The 16,330-nt window shown below is 42.5% G+C and overlaps 1 protein-coding gene across 3 annotated transcripts in view; it reads left to right on the forward strand.

The window, feature by feature from the left end:
* Window positions 1-16,330, forward strand: part of PHLDB2 (pleckstrin homology like domain family B member 2) — a 705,124-nt gene that overhangs the window by 329,434 nt on the left and 359,360 nt on the right. For all 3 annotated transcript variants that reach the window (XM_069637184.1, XM_069637185.1, XM_069637186.1), the window contains one exon: window positions 14,424-14,579. In XM_069637184.1, coding sequence (XP_069493285.1) covers window positions 14,424-14,579 — 156 coding nt within the window. The remainder of the gene's footprint in view (window positions 1-14,423; window positions 14,580-16,330) is intronic.

Here is a 16,330-nt window from a genome sequence, read left to right on the forward strand (position 1 = left end):
TTGTTTTTGTTTTCTAAGAATGCGCTGGAGTAATTGACACTTTGAAATAATGTGATGTGTATTTGTTTTTAGTAAACTATACGGTACAAGTCTGGCGGGCCACTGTTATGAGGCGTACAATGCTGAAACATAGTGCAGGCATAGAGGTTTTTTTAGGGATTTTATACGCGCAAAATTAAAGGAATTGTTTTTGGGCCAGGAAGGTTCATAAAATACCTCAAAGGTGTCCAAGAAGGTTGTGCACTAAAGTTTATTTAAGGATCTCACAGGAAGGTTCAAATAGTTCAAAATAAACGTTCTCTTTGTTCTCTTTAGGGCCGGATGCTTCCCAATGGCTTAACGTAACAAAAAGCAGATGTTGGAGTCTGTGCTCAGTGTCACAAATAAAACAAAGAATTTCCAAGGAAAATGTCTGCACTGTTCGTCTTGAAATTTCAGCCCATAAAACAAATCTCTGCTGTTCGCATCTTCCTTGGCGGTGTTCTTGTGATGCTTGGGAACAGTGGGTAGTCGTCCTCCCAGGGCTCAAATCTGCACTGAAGCCTGTGGTTGACTTTGTAGTTAGCGTCACGCTGGAGTCAGCCTATTAAGGTCAGCCTTAATATAATGCCTGTCAGCCACAGTAAGGGAGGAGGCCACTCTGAGGTGTGTACAGGTTTCTCTGTAGGCCTATCACTACCTCCCTCACTGAGGGCCATGGTTCTACAGCTCACCAAGGCATACTCTCTCCCCTCCCCAACGCTCGTACCTCGGGGTCCTTCTCTTGCTCCTTTCTACTCTCTATCTTTGTTCACATGCTTCTTCTGCACCTCCTGGATGTTTCACCCTGAAAGTCACCTCTGACCCAAAAGTCTTCCTCACTACAGCTTTTCGCATGAGTAGTCTCCCCAAACTCCTCTGACCTTGCCAGTCGCCATAATGTCATTTGATTAGGGGAAAAGCATTACAAAAACACGCCTGCACAAACATAGAATACACAAAATCATCGGATAAATAGGTAAAGGAATCCAATCTGACTCCACCTAAAGTCGCAGGTTTTCCTCGTGGGTGTCTCTACAGCATACTTGCATACTCTTTTTTTGTTGTCGTCCCCAGACCAAATAAATCTTCATCGGGTGCAAAGTCCTTACCTGCCACCTTCCTTGGCCTCATCTTTGGTGGTGGAACCTTGACGTAGGAAAGTGGTGTTGGATCCCTTTGACTCCTCACATAACAGCTACCCTCCTTTTCTCCTAGAAACCTTTAAGTACAAACTTACCAATCCTTATCACCATAACCACACTTTGGCATTGATTTTGTAATGTGTTAACCAATTGCTCGGGGGCTTGAGTTGAACTTTGTATTGGTAATTTTGTTGCTGCACCTTAGATAGCTTAAGGACTGCAATACTTTAAAACAATATTTTCTTTACACTTACCATTGGAATATACTTAAATATATAATATATATAAATATATATAAAATATATGAACTTAACTAGTCACTTAACTATCACAGTACAAGTGAAGTTTGACCTGCCACCTTGTTGGTGGCATAAGGAAGAAAAGACCCATTACTTTTCAAGAATCCTTTTTATGTTTGGTAAGTGTTTTATTCCTTGTAATAACATGGTGACAAAATCATCCCCGTTAATATTTATTCTGCTGCTCGTTCCAATGAAGATTGTTGATAAGGAGAACACATGTGGAATCGCTTTCCTTGGAAGAATATACGCCAATATGCAGTGTGTAAGGTATTACAAACAAATCATCATTTTAAGCAGTTTACAAAAAGGCTCTTGTATGCCAGTTTTATTATTTAAAATAAATGTCATCATGCAGCTAATCCTACTCTCCTGCATTAACTAACGCCCAGCATTTCAGTAAATGAACCCAACGCAATACACGTCTACATCAATTTGCCACAGAATGTTACTCTTTTCAGGCTCAGAAGCAGGTACTGGAATGTTACAACTCCACTGTACTAAAGTAGTAATGCCATTTTGTATTACAGGCAAGTAGAAATGTCCTAATATGACTGCAATATATACACATATAACTGGGTAGCAATCAACTATGGGAGTATATCCAACTTGGGGTGACATTTAGCTGTCTGTCATGTCTGTAATTTCACTTTACTTGATAGCTATCCATCTATAATGCTATGCTGTGAATGCTCCCCACGTCCCTTCCCATGCCCTGCATTGTCCCCATTAGGGAACTACATCCAGCATAAAACTACTCTCAACCTTCCAATGAAGAGAACATTGTACCTTGCTTTCTGCCTGCCACCTACCCACACCCTTTTCCCTCGGCTCTTAGACGGCAGCAAAGGAGGCAGAAATACCTCCGATCTGGGAGATTCCTTGCTAAGCCAAGAGTCAAAATAGAAGAAAGGAGGTTAAGAGGACCTTCAGATTTTAATGTAATCTTTGACTTTTTTAATTAAATAAAATTAAGATCAAATGCATGTTATCATCTTGATAGGTAGAGATCATAAAGCTTCTTGATGCACGAGTTAACATTTTCACTAAATCTCTTAAGTCATCTATGATTTAAATTAAAAAAAGAAAAGCATTGTCAATGAAATGTTCAGTTCTCAACCTAAACTGTGCTCCCTGCTATCACTGAACTTCCTGAGCCTGCCTTCGAAATCTCATAGGAATTTCTAATTTGAATGGTTACATTAGATCTGATGGAACTTTTGGAACACTCTGGTACTTTCTATGCTGCATTTCACTCAAGTTGATATATTCCAAATGTAAAGTTTTCTTTGACGCAAACCCTGGCCTGGCATCAGGGCTGGGTAGCATAATTATGAGATTGAGCTGGAATCAGCAAAAAATGCAGACGCTGGCTCTGCTTGCATGGCAAAACTCTGAGTCAGAAGGCGATGAACTGCATCGCCCTCGGTGGGCGGCACACAAATGAACTCTGTGATAATCGTCTTTTTCCTTCACGCTGAGTAGGCTTCATGATTGGCTAACCTGTGGACAAATGGTGCTATTTGCTGACGGTTAAGGGAGTAATTGTCAGCGTGTCTGTGCCCATGCAAGTGCAGTGTGAAAAGATGGGTGCTGAGCCCCATTCTCCTTCTGTCTGAGCACTGGATAAATCCAATTAAGTTAAAATGGCTCAAATACTTTGTCAGGGCTGAGATCATCCAATTTGACCATTCACTTAGATAATCTTTCAAAATAGCATGATCATCTGATTGCATCAGCACCCTCCAAAAACATTAATAAATAATACTAAAGCTAAATACTGGCTAATACTGGCTTAAAGGGGCCATACCGTTTCTGCAAAATAGCATATGTTCCTTCTAACTCTTCTGTCTATGCTCAAGCTGAAAAAAAGGTTCCCATATGTCTTATTTTGAACATTTTTGTAAGCATTTTTCCTCCTATAGTTGATCTCCATTCTGTGAGTTGCTTTCAAGCCCTTAAATAGGAAGTGACATCAGAGACTTGGAAGCCCAGTCTATAGGTTCATAATAGAAACAAAGGAACAAATTAAATGGCTGCATTTTATTTTACTCCAACAAGTTTACTTACCTACTAATCATGCCCCACAAATAGTACTAGTAACAGAGATAGTAGTGATAGTACTACTAATAACAGTTATGCTACTACCAGTTGCAGTAATATTACTGCTGCTTCCAGTAGAAGCACTTTTAGTAACAATAGTATTACTACCAGTACCATGAGAAGTGCTACTACTGCCAGTAGTAGTTCTACCAGTACTCCTGGCAGTAATGTTCAAAATATTAGTAATATCAGTGGTATCAGTACTCTGCTGGTTAGTGCTGTCCGAACGTATTAGCATCAAGTCCAGTGGAAGAAACCTTTGTTCTTCCACTGCTACTCTCCTTGATCACCCCAGATTTAAGACAGCTAAATTTGGGGGCACCACCCTTGACGTCCAGGGCCCCCTCCTCTGGAATGCCCTACCAGCTGGGATACGACAGATCCAAAACTATTCCGTGTTTAAGCAAGCCATAAAGACCCACCCTTTCAACCTGGTGTAACCCTCCATGGCCTCACTCTCTTTCTACTGGTCATGGCCTGTGTCTTGTCTTTGTCTTTTGTGCGCCCGGAGGCCTACGGGCATGCAGCGTAATAAGAATTTAAATAAATAAATAAAACAGTAGCACTACCAGTATCAGCAGTACTGGTAGCACAACTACCACCAGTAAATGTAATCCTAGTTGTAGTAGTAGTAGTAGTAGTAGAAGTAGTACCATTAGGTGCAGTATTAGCGCAGTCCTAGTTGTGTTACCACTAGTAGTTGATTTGCTGTCAGTACTGTTAATACTATCAGTAGTAGGAGCATTAACATTTGTACTACTAGCACTATCAGAAGAAGCCCTACAATTACTACTACAACTACTAATACAACTGCAACTCTGTCAGTAAGATTACTAGTGTAACTGAAAGTACCAGTATTATGACTACTATTGGCAGTAGTAGTAGAACCCATAGTAGATGGTACTACTTGTAGTAATAGTTATACAAGATCTGCTACTGGCAGTAGTGTTTCCAGTAATGGTAGTAGTACTTCTATGGATTGTAGTAATGCTAATACTGTGCTAGTACTGGTAACAGCAGTAGCACTGCTTTTACTAGTTGTAGTAGTACTATGCCCGAGGCACTCTAAATAGCCTTGGGTGCTTTATGGGCTACCACTAGCCCTGCTGACCCGGTTATCCACCAGAAGTGGCCCAGTGACTGTGTTGCCTGGTAGACACCTTGCCCACGGCATGGCCCATGGTCATACTTTGGCCACCCCACGGCTAGTCCCTGGGACCTGCCCTGTACATCTGAAATGTATCTGTGGGTCTGAGCCATGCTAGTGCTGCTCTGAGACCTGCACAGGACTGCAGACCGAAACCTGGCCATTGGGCCTTCCAGAGATCCCCAAGCGCAGCCCATGTGCTACTGGTAGCCAGTTGGCAAGGTCCATTAACCCATGTCAAATTGCACCACTCTTTGACCTACACCTGACCCTGTCTAGGATGGAGTGTCCTGGGGGCTGCAGTAAGCCCCCCTTTTCAAAAATCCTGCTGGAGCAGGTCTGATGTACCTAGATAAAAGTGTGGAGAATAACAATGGGGGCAATGTTGAACATTTTAGTGGCCCCAAACCAATCAGGTTGGCTGTCTTTCGTTTAGACAATTTGGTTGCCTCTTACCGAAATGTGAGTACTGTGTCTAGGTCTGAGGATCCAAATTGGTCAACCTGAACAGTTATAACAATGTTACAGATCCCCCGATCGGTGGTGGTAGGGGAATGTTCTCACCCAGGCAATGTTGTTGCAGCACGGAGTGTGAAGGAGCTTAGTTCTTCCTTGGCCTCTCAGGCTGGATTCAGGCTCTGGCTCCGGTCCAAGATGGCCCATTGATCGCAGCCATGTGATCAGGTCACCTGATGTTGTTTATGTTCCCCAATTGGTGGTTGTAAGGTAAGGTTCTCACCAAGGCATTGTTAAACATTGGAAAACCAAAGATCACGCAGTGGGCACAAGGAAAAGAGGCACCCAGAGGAAAGGGTTCTCCCTGGAATCCATCACTCTGTAAAGGTTGAGTGAATTTACTACCTATAAGAAATCATAACTTAGAACCTGTCATGAGACGAGTACCTCCAGAAGGTAAATAGGAAGGGTGAAATAGCAACCAAAGGAATGAGACAGCTCTACACCTCAATCAAAAACCGCCTTCACTGAAGTATCAATAATGCATTCCAAAGTAAGATGAGCAGCATGATGGACTATGGAAGTAAGATTTCATGGACTGCAATGCAGGGCAGAAACTCTAGGTTGCTCAGTAAGGCTCACTGCAGTGGAAATTATGACATGCATAACCAATTCATTTCCACCTGTAATCCTGTAAAGTGACCTAGGCTGCATTTTTGAAGAGTCAAGGATCAGGAGTGCCCTGATCAAAGTGTGACAGGAGCGAAGAAAACAATGCAATGGACAGGATCTGGAAGGAAATTTAAAACCAGATCCTACAATACAGAAGCTGTATAAAGCTGCAAGAACATGTGCAAGAGAAGGATCAGGGACAAAGTGCAGCCTCAAGCCGCACCAGTGCTCGTGCTCATTGTGCAAAACATCGAGAAAGGGGCCTGTTAAGTGCACAGGATTAAGTCACACTCAGAAAATAAGAGCCAGTTGACCAACATCCTTAGGCACTCTGACATAAAAAATAAAATGCAGTCATATCTGATAAACCTACCCCACAATGAGAGAGAACAAGGCTCTTCTAAGTGCTGAGAATAATAGGCTGGATGACACAAGATACTGAAGCCATAAACTATCTCCTACGCGGCCAGGTTGTCTACTACCAAAGCAGTGACAGGATTTATTCAGGATCTTCAATGGTCAGAAATCATGTGAAGGCCAGCCGAACTTCGACGTAACAAAGCTTTTGTCCCACTTTCTATGGTGTCCGTGGAGTAGGTGAGGAGAAAGAAGGTAAACAAATAAACAAAAGTAAAAAGCATTAATGCATGTAAGAGAAACAGGCAACGGGGGTTCAAACTTAAACAAGATCCCCCAGTAGCATGGCATAAGAGCTCCAAAGAAAGGCTTAGGTAAAAACCAAAACAATGTAAATTCGTGATGGAGAGGCCTCAGGGAAAAGACAGCACCACAAAGTAATGGGAACAATTTGACAGACCAAACTGCAAAAAGCTAAGAGGTGTCTGCATATTCTGAATATGACCATGTATGCACAGGAGACAGTCGTGGCTCTGTCATCCCCCATCCCCTCCGAAGCCAAGAGAAACCATGGTGATCGCATAGCCCGTGACTTGGTGTAAAACAGGCAACTAAAGTGCAGTTGGAGAGCGGGAAGAGAAAGGGTAAAGCGGACCTCACTGTATATCCTGAAATTATATTGATTGTGTCTATCCTCACAACTCGTGCTTTTTTCAATTTTCTCCCCCTTGAACCGTCTGACTTTATCCTTGGTGTTACTCTGCATTACTCCATTTAATCAGCCAGTGAGCCACTATGTGTTTATTGTGAATGTCTGTAATCCTAAAAACAATAGTCAATGTACACATAAAATACAAATGCAATACACAAATTTAAACATATGAAAAATTATGAAATTATATAGCTTAAAACAAAAACAGTTAAATATTTGTTTTAAATCATCATATTAATCAGCTCCACTCATAATTAGGTCATGTGGCAAGCCAGAAGAAGGACTTGGACCAAAGGACATGTTTCTCCGTAGTTTTGCCTCACTTCCCCTACTGCTAAGAGGGCGATCCCTTCCTAACTTTCCTCCTAACTAAACTAAGGTGCTTGTCGATAGTCCAATATCAAAAGTAGTCCTCGGTCCAAACCTATTCACTAAACTGGCCCTACCACTTAGTAAAACATAAAAGAAAGTAGGTGGAGTGCCCTGCACACGTAGTTCTTCCCAAGGGTGTTTCTGGTTGTCCCAGGAATCCCTTCAGCATCTGAATACAATGGTTAGAAGCAAGTAACAGTTGTACTCAAAGAAAACAGTTCTTTTCAGTCTATCCAAAGTTCCTTAAAGTTTCCCAAAGTTCAACAACAAAAAGTCTTAAATTCTAGAAAAAACAAAATGTCCAAACTTCCTTAGGTGGAGGGATATTTCCCTGATCCCTCTTCACCCCTTGTGTGGATTTCTCCCCACTTGGTTTAGATATTGGGTGCCTGTGTGCTCCCCTCAAACATGTTTTTTGCTTTGTTTATTGGGTCCCTCTGGCTTCCTCTGGTTTCTCTGTTCCAATGACTCTTAGTTTTCTGGGATATCGATAACATCTCTCTTCTTGTGGATCTCTTCTCTCTTGTGGGTTTCTGGGACCCTTCTGGAGTTTTATCCTATTTGGGTTTCTCAAGCTCCCGTAACCCTTCTCCTTCTCTCATGCAGTTTCTCTCTCCGTGCCTCTTTAATCCTGGTAGGGGGTTAGGACAATCTTTCCCTGTTCCCCACTTGGCCTTTCCTCTCTCCAATTCCCTCTGATCTGGGTAACCTGTGTACCTTCAGCCTTGCCGGGTCTTCTCCAGTGAGGGTGCGGCAGCCTTCTCCACGGCTTTAGCGATGTTCCTGACTGGACACATCTTTTGAATTACACTCTTCTCGGCATTCTCTCGCCTTTCTGCTCTCTCGTTGGGAACAGAAGATTCACTCCTCCCTCGGTTTCTGTTTTTGGTGTCAGTTCCTGGGCACCAGGCCCCTACGTCCTCTGTGTGGTCACACTTTCTTGGCTTCTAAGGCCTGTATGTCTCTGTATCAGGTCGCGATTCATGTTGGCCTCTCTCCCCACCACAGCCGGCTCTGCAGTTCAATGCGGCTGGGCCCCTCACAGCCTTCTCACCTCTGACTCTCGCCTCAGTGTTGAGTTTATCCTCCTCCATTCAAGGTTTGGTGGCCCTTTATTATTGTTCCTGTAACGAGAAGGTGTGTATTGTTTACCACAGGTTGTCAAACTTGCAGGAAGTTTGGCATTCTTTTGAGCCAAGTACATAGACATATTGTCAGCATTACCTTGAACCAAATGCATAGATGTATTGTCAGTATTTCTTATTCCTACAGTTAATACCTTGTATATTGGGAGCTCCCTATGGGGATGGGAGTCCTTGTACCCTAAAGGGGAGTCACTCCCTATGAGGTGCCGTTTTCCCAAACCCCTAGGAACGGTTTTGCTGAGCGGGCTAACCTTGCTAGCCTCAAAGGGGTGGCTCTTCCTTGGCCAGAAGAGACAAATACCCTGGATTCGTCACAGTTCTTAGTTATAATAGCATTGAAGTGACCAACATAATCCAACATTATTTGATAACCAACAGGAATTTCTCCAGGTCACTATTATCAAAGCTAACAGTAAGGGAGCAAAAACATTCCTGCCTGACATATTGCCCTATACTAAACATTGATGCTATTTCACAGTTAGAACCATAGTAACTAAAGGCTGCACTATTAGAATAAAGTTGAGCTGTGATACTCAGCAAATGCTTATCAAAATAGAACTTGGCCAACACTTTTCAAAGCACACAACGGTTGACCCTGTCAAAGGCGATCAACAAGTCCATGAAGGTCAAATAGAGGGGTTCCGCTTTGAATCTTTCATAGGACATTACAAAAACCAGGTGGTCAAATACTGTTGCACCGTTCCCATTGCAGAGCGAAATCCAAACCGATTGGCCAAAATTATATCGTTCACATCAACCACTTGTGAACAGGTGACTTACCAGCCAATGCATCACCAGCTGAATTTGGTGCAGAACCTGTAGCTACAATTTTCCCATTTCTTTTAACCATGGACCATTCGCTATTTATCTTCATTTTCTTTCCGTCCTATTTTATCCAGGTATATAGTTGTCCATTGTTCTCTGCTTTCCTACTTGTAAGGTGTGACTGCTGAAAATTCTTAATGAAAAAGAGTCGAAGCGTTGGTCCTTACTACTGCCATTCTATCCTGTGCGTATTGACCCTAGCATGTATATGATAAACTGCCACTCTTACCGAGCTTGTTTCAGCAGCCAGTTTCAATAGTGTGTTTTTACAATTAGAGACAATGCAAATGCAGGTGAATCTCACAGAAGCACAGCAGGGCAGCAGATCTTGAGCACCTTCTCACTAGTAACTCATTTAGTCCATGACCTATGGAAATGCAGTGAAGACAGCAGCACCTGTTGTGACCCTCATATCCGAGCTGACTTTCTGGCTTGATAATCCCACGCCTGCGGTTTCCTATGGCCACGCTCATCATTTGTCTTTAGCAGTTGCGCAAGAGTGTTCTGTCCTGAAAGGCCTCAACCCAGCACCACTTTTCTCAGATGTCCAAACCTTCAGAGCCTGCACCGCATGCTAGAAACTGCCAAATTGCTATTGCCCTTAAAACCCCAAGCCAATCTAAAATGAACTTATCGTCCATCATGTGCTCCGATCCCATTAACCAAAGAAAGGCAGTGTCCTGCTGAGTGGCCATTAAAACCACAAACAGAAAAGAATAACTAGACCTTCCCATTTTAATTATTTTCAAAAAATGAATTACCCGCTTTCACCTCTTACTTGTTCACCTATTTCAATTTATATTTTATTATTTATGATCTATTTGAAGTGCAGACCTTAACTGTCGGAGGAGCGCTGTAGATAATAGTTGGTAGTGGGACATGCAAACATATATGTAGATTAAGAATAGGAGGTTGGGGTGATTCAAAGATCCTTTGCATAAACTTCAGCAAGGGGGGTGGGGGGAATATTTCTAAATTGTTTGATGTGTTGTGGGGTTGGGGCCATACAGATACAGATGGTTCATGCCTGAACAGGAACATTTTCTGTTCTTCTGTGAAGGTGGTTAGCACGGACACTAATCCGATTGATGGGTGAAAGGGGCTACAGATCCATGGGCTGCGGGTAGTTAGAAAAGGCCCATCCTGTGGTCTTTTATTAGTTTGCACTGTACAATTTCCAGTCTATGACTCAGCATTGGGCTTAGCACCCTTCTGCTGATGGTAGAGTTTGATTGCTCAGAGTTAGGGATTCTTCGTGATTCTTTTTTGGAAAGATTTCCCTTTTGGATACTTTCTTCCTATAGTTTCTATGCCCCCCATCATCCCCAATCTTTTTGGTTTGTTTTTGAACCTGTTATGACTTTTTGAGGTGAAGTGGGGCCTTCAGCTTCACTCCCCTGATCGTTTGCTCATTTGTTATAGGAAAACGGATCGGTCCTTCTTACTATCAGTGCTGGGAAACTATTTTGCCCTTTTATCTTTTACTTGTTGTAACTTTTTAACATTGAACAAAGCATCTTACAATGCAGTGTAATGGGGATACTTCTGTATCGCCCTACCTTTTATACTTGGAATTTTTGGTTACTTTTAAATGTGCCTAAAGACAAGCTGGTGCCAACAATTATATTTTTACCATTTTTGTGATATTTCCAGTGTGCTCATTCACGTTTATCTCATATGACTACTAAATGTGGCTTGTGCCTTAAAATGGCCACTCCGCAAGATTTGCGCATGTTCTTTGGCCATATTGTTGTGTCACCTTCTTCCTTCTTTGCCAGGTCAGGAAATCCAATATAAGGTCATGCACTTGCCGAGGGAAGCTGCAGCTTTCGTGCGCTAGGGATGCCTTTGTGTGTGTCGTCCAGGAGGTGGGTGGGACTGGCTGGTCCAACTACACAGCTGTGGTTCCAGTGAGTCTAGGTGTGGGGCAGATATGATACCAGTAGTTGTCCCTGATTGGACAACTACTGGCTGTTTGAATGGTGCAGATCCTTGCCATTGATGGGCTTGAACTTGCTTCCACGGTGCATACTCTGGAGCCTTTTTTTCAGATTAGCCTTGGAGCCAAGAATCACACATAGAACATACCACTGAAGATCCGAAGAAGACTCTTAAAGAGGCCCATCATCCCTTCCTCTATCTGGCCCAGTGAAGCCCTGTTGGATTACCTGATGTGGGAAGCCCTATGCAGTCCTTCAACCCCTGGGCTGGTGGGACCACCCAGCCTTGATGTGTTCTCAACGATCCAGTATCCTGAGCCCGCGGAAGTGTCCCTAGACCACCTGGTGGACTGACCAGCCCTCCAGTGGCCTACCTCACTAGAACTGTCGCCGTTCCGCGTTTGCAGCCAAAACTTCGGTGGTCAGAAACCTGAGGTGTAATTCGCCTTCCTGCTGAATTTCAGCCTCCCAGATTTAAGGGATCCTGCTCTGGAAGGTCATCTACAACGCAACTGGAAAGACGCCTGCCATCGTCTGTCTGCGCTGGCCGTCACTGGAACTCACCTTCCACTGTCCTGTGAAGTGTCCTGAAGAGGCTGCATCCTGGACCCGACCAGAAAGAATCATTGCACCCAAAGCTCCTGGGCACCTCTCACCTCTAGCGACTCAGCGGGGTAAGTAAATGTAAATCATTTGTCTACCCCTTTCAACAACCTTGAGAACAAGTCTCTTTATACGCTTCCATTCCACTGCTGTTTGGTTCTCGAAACTGAGTAGTAAAACATGAAAGAACATATTTTACTTACCCATTAACTTTGCTGCATCTTTTCTTTTGAATCATCACCAATACATTCTACTTAGGAATTGGAATGCTGAATTTCGCTTGTGACTTGGTTCCATCTTACTGCATCACTTTACTTACCTCCTTTGTTAATTTCAATTATTGAATGCATTTAAAAAATCCTTAAGTGCCATGGACAAGTACGCTCGTCCTTTTTGCATAGACTTGCATAATAGTCTGCCACTTGAACCTATGGTGGCTATATATATGTTTATTGTGGATCTGTGTTGTTTGGCCATGGCAGAAGTGTTCACGGCGGAATTGACTGTAGTCAGTTTCGCCGCAAATACAATTTTACCATGGCCAAACTCTGCAAATCTATATCCCTCTAACCCCAATACATCCCCCCACTACCCTCCCCTCAGTGTTTCCTCGTCCGCTGCCTCTTCTGACACTGCAAAATCAGTTCCGTCCCTCTAACGTGGGTCAGATCAGACGCCATAGGGTACCCTTTTCTCTTTTTTTTTTTACCCCCTCCTCAAATCTTCAGGATGCGGGGGACACCCCTGCAACCTCCCAAGGCCATCAATACCGAACATGGGGTGCGGGGGACAACCCTGCAATCCCGCTCCCCATGTTCGATATTGATTACCCAATTGGATCGAATCAAGTCAATCATATGGTACTGGCTGAATTCTGCCAGATGTACCATTCGATCAATACAATTCAATCAAATTGGGTAGTACCATTTATTGTTGAGTGTTGGGTGATATTATCACCTGCTTGTTTCATTTTCTTTACTGTCTGTTTAAGACCTATAATAAATACTGTATTTTCATACAGCTGTCTAAAGTGAATTATTGTATGATTCGATATGTGGATTCATTGTGAATCACTGACCCCATTCACACTCTTTTGAGAATAGCCTTGACTGCTCTCCATTGCTACCTTCATTGGGTTTTGGCTAACCTCTCAGAGTTCCCCTGTTCACGATAAATAGGGTGCCCCCTAAAAGCTGTCCAACAGGCCAGATTCGAGAAATCCATCTTAACAATTATGAACTTCAGTAGTGCAATGAAGCACTTCACTCAAGTTAATTAATTTGTCCAGTTGATTCCCAGTATCTCCAGCACATCCTCCAAGCCCCGGAATTGTGTCATTGTCCCACTTATATGGAAAGTGCAGAGGAGCCCATTAGAGCTTGACTAGAGAGGAACGTGCAAAGGGTTTTATAATTAACATTGCATAAAAGACTTTGTCAGCCAAAGGACTTAATGCAGTATAAGGGGAAATTGAGCGCTGTACGTTCACTCCACTGGGTGGAAAGGGGAAAAGTTGGGAGGGAGAGAGGGAAAGGGGAGAAGGAGAGGGAGAGAGGGAGAGAGACAGACAGACAGAGAGATGGAGGCGAGGGAGAGGACAGGGGAGAGGGAGAGTACTGTTTGCATGCACATCTTATTTAGCATGCGCTGCACAAAGTCATTCGGGCAACAAATCCTCCCGGCCAAACACATTATCTTCTTGGTTAAGATACTGAACAAAACTGATGTGCTGCTGGTTTGTGAAAAGATACCCTGTAAAACGTGTATACGTGTGTGTGTGTTTATATGTATATCCTGTAATCAATTGTCCTAGCCATGTTTCTGAATCTTTTTAATTGGAATAAGTGATATTTATAGACAACTTCACATAAGTCAGCTACCACTCAACTGGGGAAGGGCGGCATCAACATGGCACATTATGTCACTAGAAAAATATTTCCCTGTATACTGCTATCCAGAGCTAGAATTTAATACATTGCTTTTCCACTGCTCTAGCGTGTTTGATGCGCAAAATGCAACGTTAACAACCACTTCAGTCGCATGTCTCCATAGTTGGGCTACTTGCCAGCTGTGCAGTCCATATTTTCTGCTTTGTTGACAGTTATGCCTGAGGGGGGAAAGCTATGGAGGGTGGAGACGCCATGTCAATGGTCCAAAGTGCTTTAAAGAACGTGTTGGACCGTAACTAATATAATTGTTCATTATATAATTAATCTTTTTATGCAATTGAAATGTTATTACAGTTCTCCATCATGCACAGGCTAGGGCACAGTTTCAATGAAATGTGTACTTTAGATACGTAGGCCCTTAATAAACACTGACGAAGGAATTGAAAATTCTCCAGAGGGTTCACAAATGCACATTGTCCATCTGGCAACTGGCATGTTTATGGACATGCTGGTCCACTTGTTGTGACCACCAGTTGATGTTCTCATTGAAGCCACTCTATAACCTAGATGCTCCTGTAGGTCACGGGGAATGAATATCACTTAACATTTAAGGTATAAAGTTTAACGTCAACTGTGACTGATGTACGTCTGGGACTGTTTTATATCTAATGTACAAAAACAAATTCAGATTCGGATTTTTTTGTTTGTCTTTGTAACTGAACTTGTGCACTTGCTTCTAGGATGCTGACCTGTTAGACGTGGAGAACAAGCATTTTGAAGATTTGGAATTCCAGCATCTCGAACTCGAAAGCCGACTAGAGGAGGAAAAGGAGAGCGGCACCCAGCAGCTGCTGCGCGAGGTGGCGGAATACCAGCGCACCTGCGTCATCAGGAAGGTAAACAGATGAACGTTTGCTTCTGAGGTTACTCGTTGTAATGCGACATTATTCTTATTACACTTGCAAAAGTAGTGGAGTAAAGAAGTTAAGTTTGTGATAGGTTTTTAGCATAACTGTGGCCAACATTAAGACACCTTAACTGGGCACCATTTTAATTGTTTGGCCAAGGCAGTGTGGCTGAAGCAGACCTTCTTCTGAAGGTACACTGTTCAGAAATTGGCATTTTAGAAATTGAACCTATGCTGTTTTTGGCTGATAACCTATGTTCTGAGCTTAATTAAATATCTATTTATTTATTTATTTTTAATGTGATACAGTTTTATATAAAACTTTACACATAAGCAAAATACATCATATTTTTCAATAATTCCATGTCTAATACTAAGACTTAATCATAAAATCATAAAATCACATTCTAGTTAAAGATAGGACAAATAAATGAACGCTAAAAGACTAACAAACAATAATGAATCAAATTATAGGATCATCAGTGTCATCATTTGAGCACTACCTATCAGATGGCGGTCTCGACTTTGACTCGGCACAATAAGTGTTATTTCATTTACAGAATGCAAATATTGATCATCGCTTATTTACAAAGTTGTATTTGATTATCATTTAATGTCCATTATTATTGTTATTTCTTACGGCTAAGTGTTAACTCCGAATGCAAGATTTTGTCTGCATCATTCCAGACTCTAAAGAGTGACATTTGCAGCTTAGCGCTAAGAGTGTTGACACACTGGTTCCAGAAGTCCTTTTCCACAATATGTTCAATATTATGGACGTGTAACCCATAGTTCCTTATGTAGCTAGCGAACAGAGTTGAGCAGCACGTGAGTATATGTCTAGCTGTCTCAGGTATAGATCGTTGTTTGCACAGCCTGCAATATCTGTCCACTTCAGGAATAGATCTTTCAGATCCTAGGGTCATCAAAGTTGGGAGATGATTAATTCGTAGTAGCAGGATAAATCACCTAAGATGTTCCGATAGGCAGAGGTTCAGGTATTTTTGTGCTTTTTTATAAGTATACAAAATATGAGACACAAATTGATGGCTTTTTAAACTAGCTAAGTGAGCATAGTTCTTCTGCCAATCCCAAAATCGTTTGTACAGATGATGTTTTAAATGCTCAGGGTCCTTACCCCATTGGGGTGACCAACTCATTGACTCAAAAAGGCTGACCATTTCAGTTGCTAGCCTAGATTGCAAACCACCCGTCAAAGCCTCCTTTGGGGATTTGAGTATGGCAGTGTTGGGACAGCAATGAATTTTAAGGTATAATTCTGCCTTTTTCCCCGGGACAATCGCTTTCATCGACGAGATTCCCAGTTCAAGACTGAGGATAGCCATCGGGATACATTGCGGTAAACCGAACAACTTCCTCCAGAAATTCCCTTCTATGATCTGAAGCCACTCAAGGTTCATAGTAATCAGTGACTCCAGACCATATGTTGTCATAGGTATAAGACATTGCACGTATAAGTGTCGAGCGCCCCAGATGGAATAACCACTCTGGTTTTGCGTGAACCCATAAATCATTGTAGTTAGTTGTGCTGCTTTTATGTTAAGATGCTGAATACACTGCTCGTAATTGCCCCTGCTTTCAAAATCCACTCCCAAATATTTATAAGAATGTGTATATCTGATTTCTTCTGATTCCATAAGCATATGTGGATGAGCAACCCTCCCGGCAGTGAATAATATAAGTTCAGTTTTATTGTGATTTATGACCAGTTCATTTATT

This window comes from Ambystoma mexicanum, chromosome 7p (assembly GCF_040938575.1).
Source record: "Ambystoma mexicanum isolate Mex_15411 chromosome 7p, UKY_AmexF1_1, whole genome shotgun sequence".
Lineage (NCBI taxonomy): Eukaryota > Metazoa > Chordata > Amphibia > Caudata > Ambystomatidae > Ambystoma > Ambystoma mexicanum.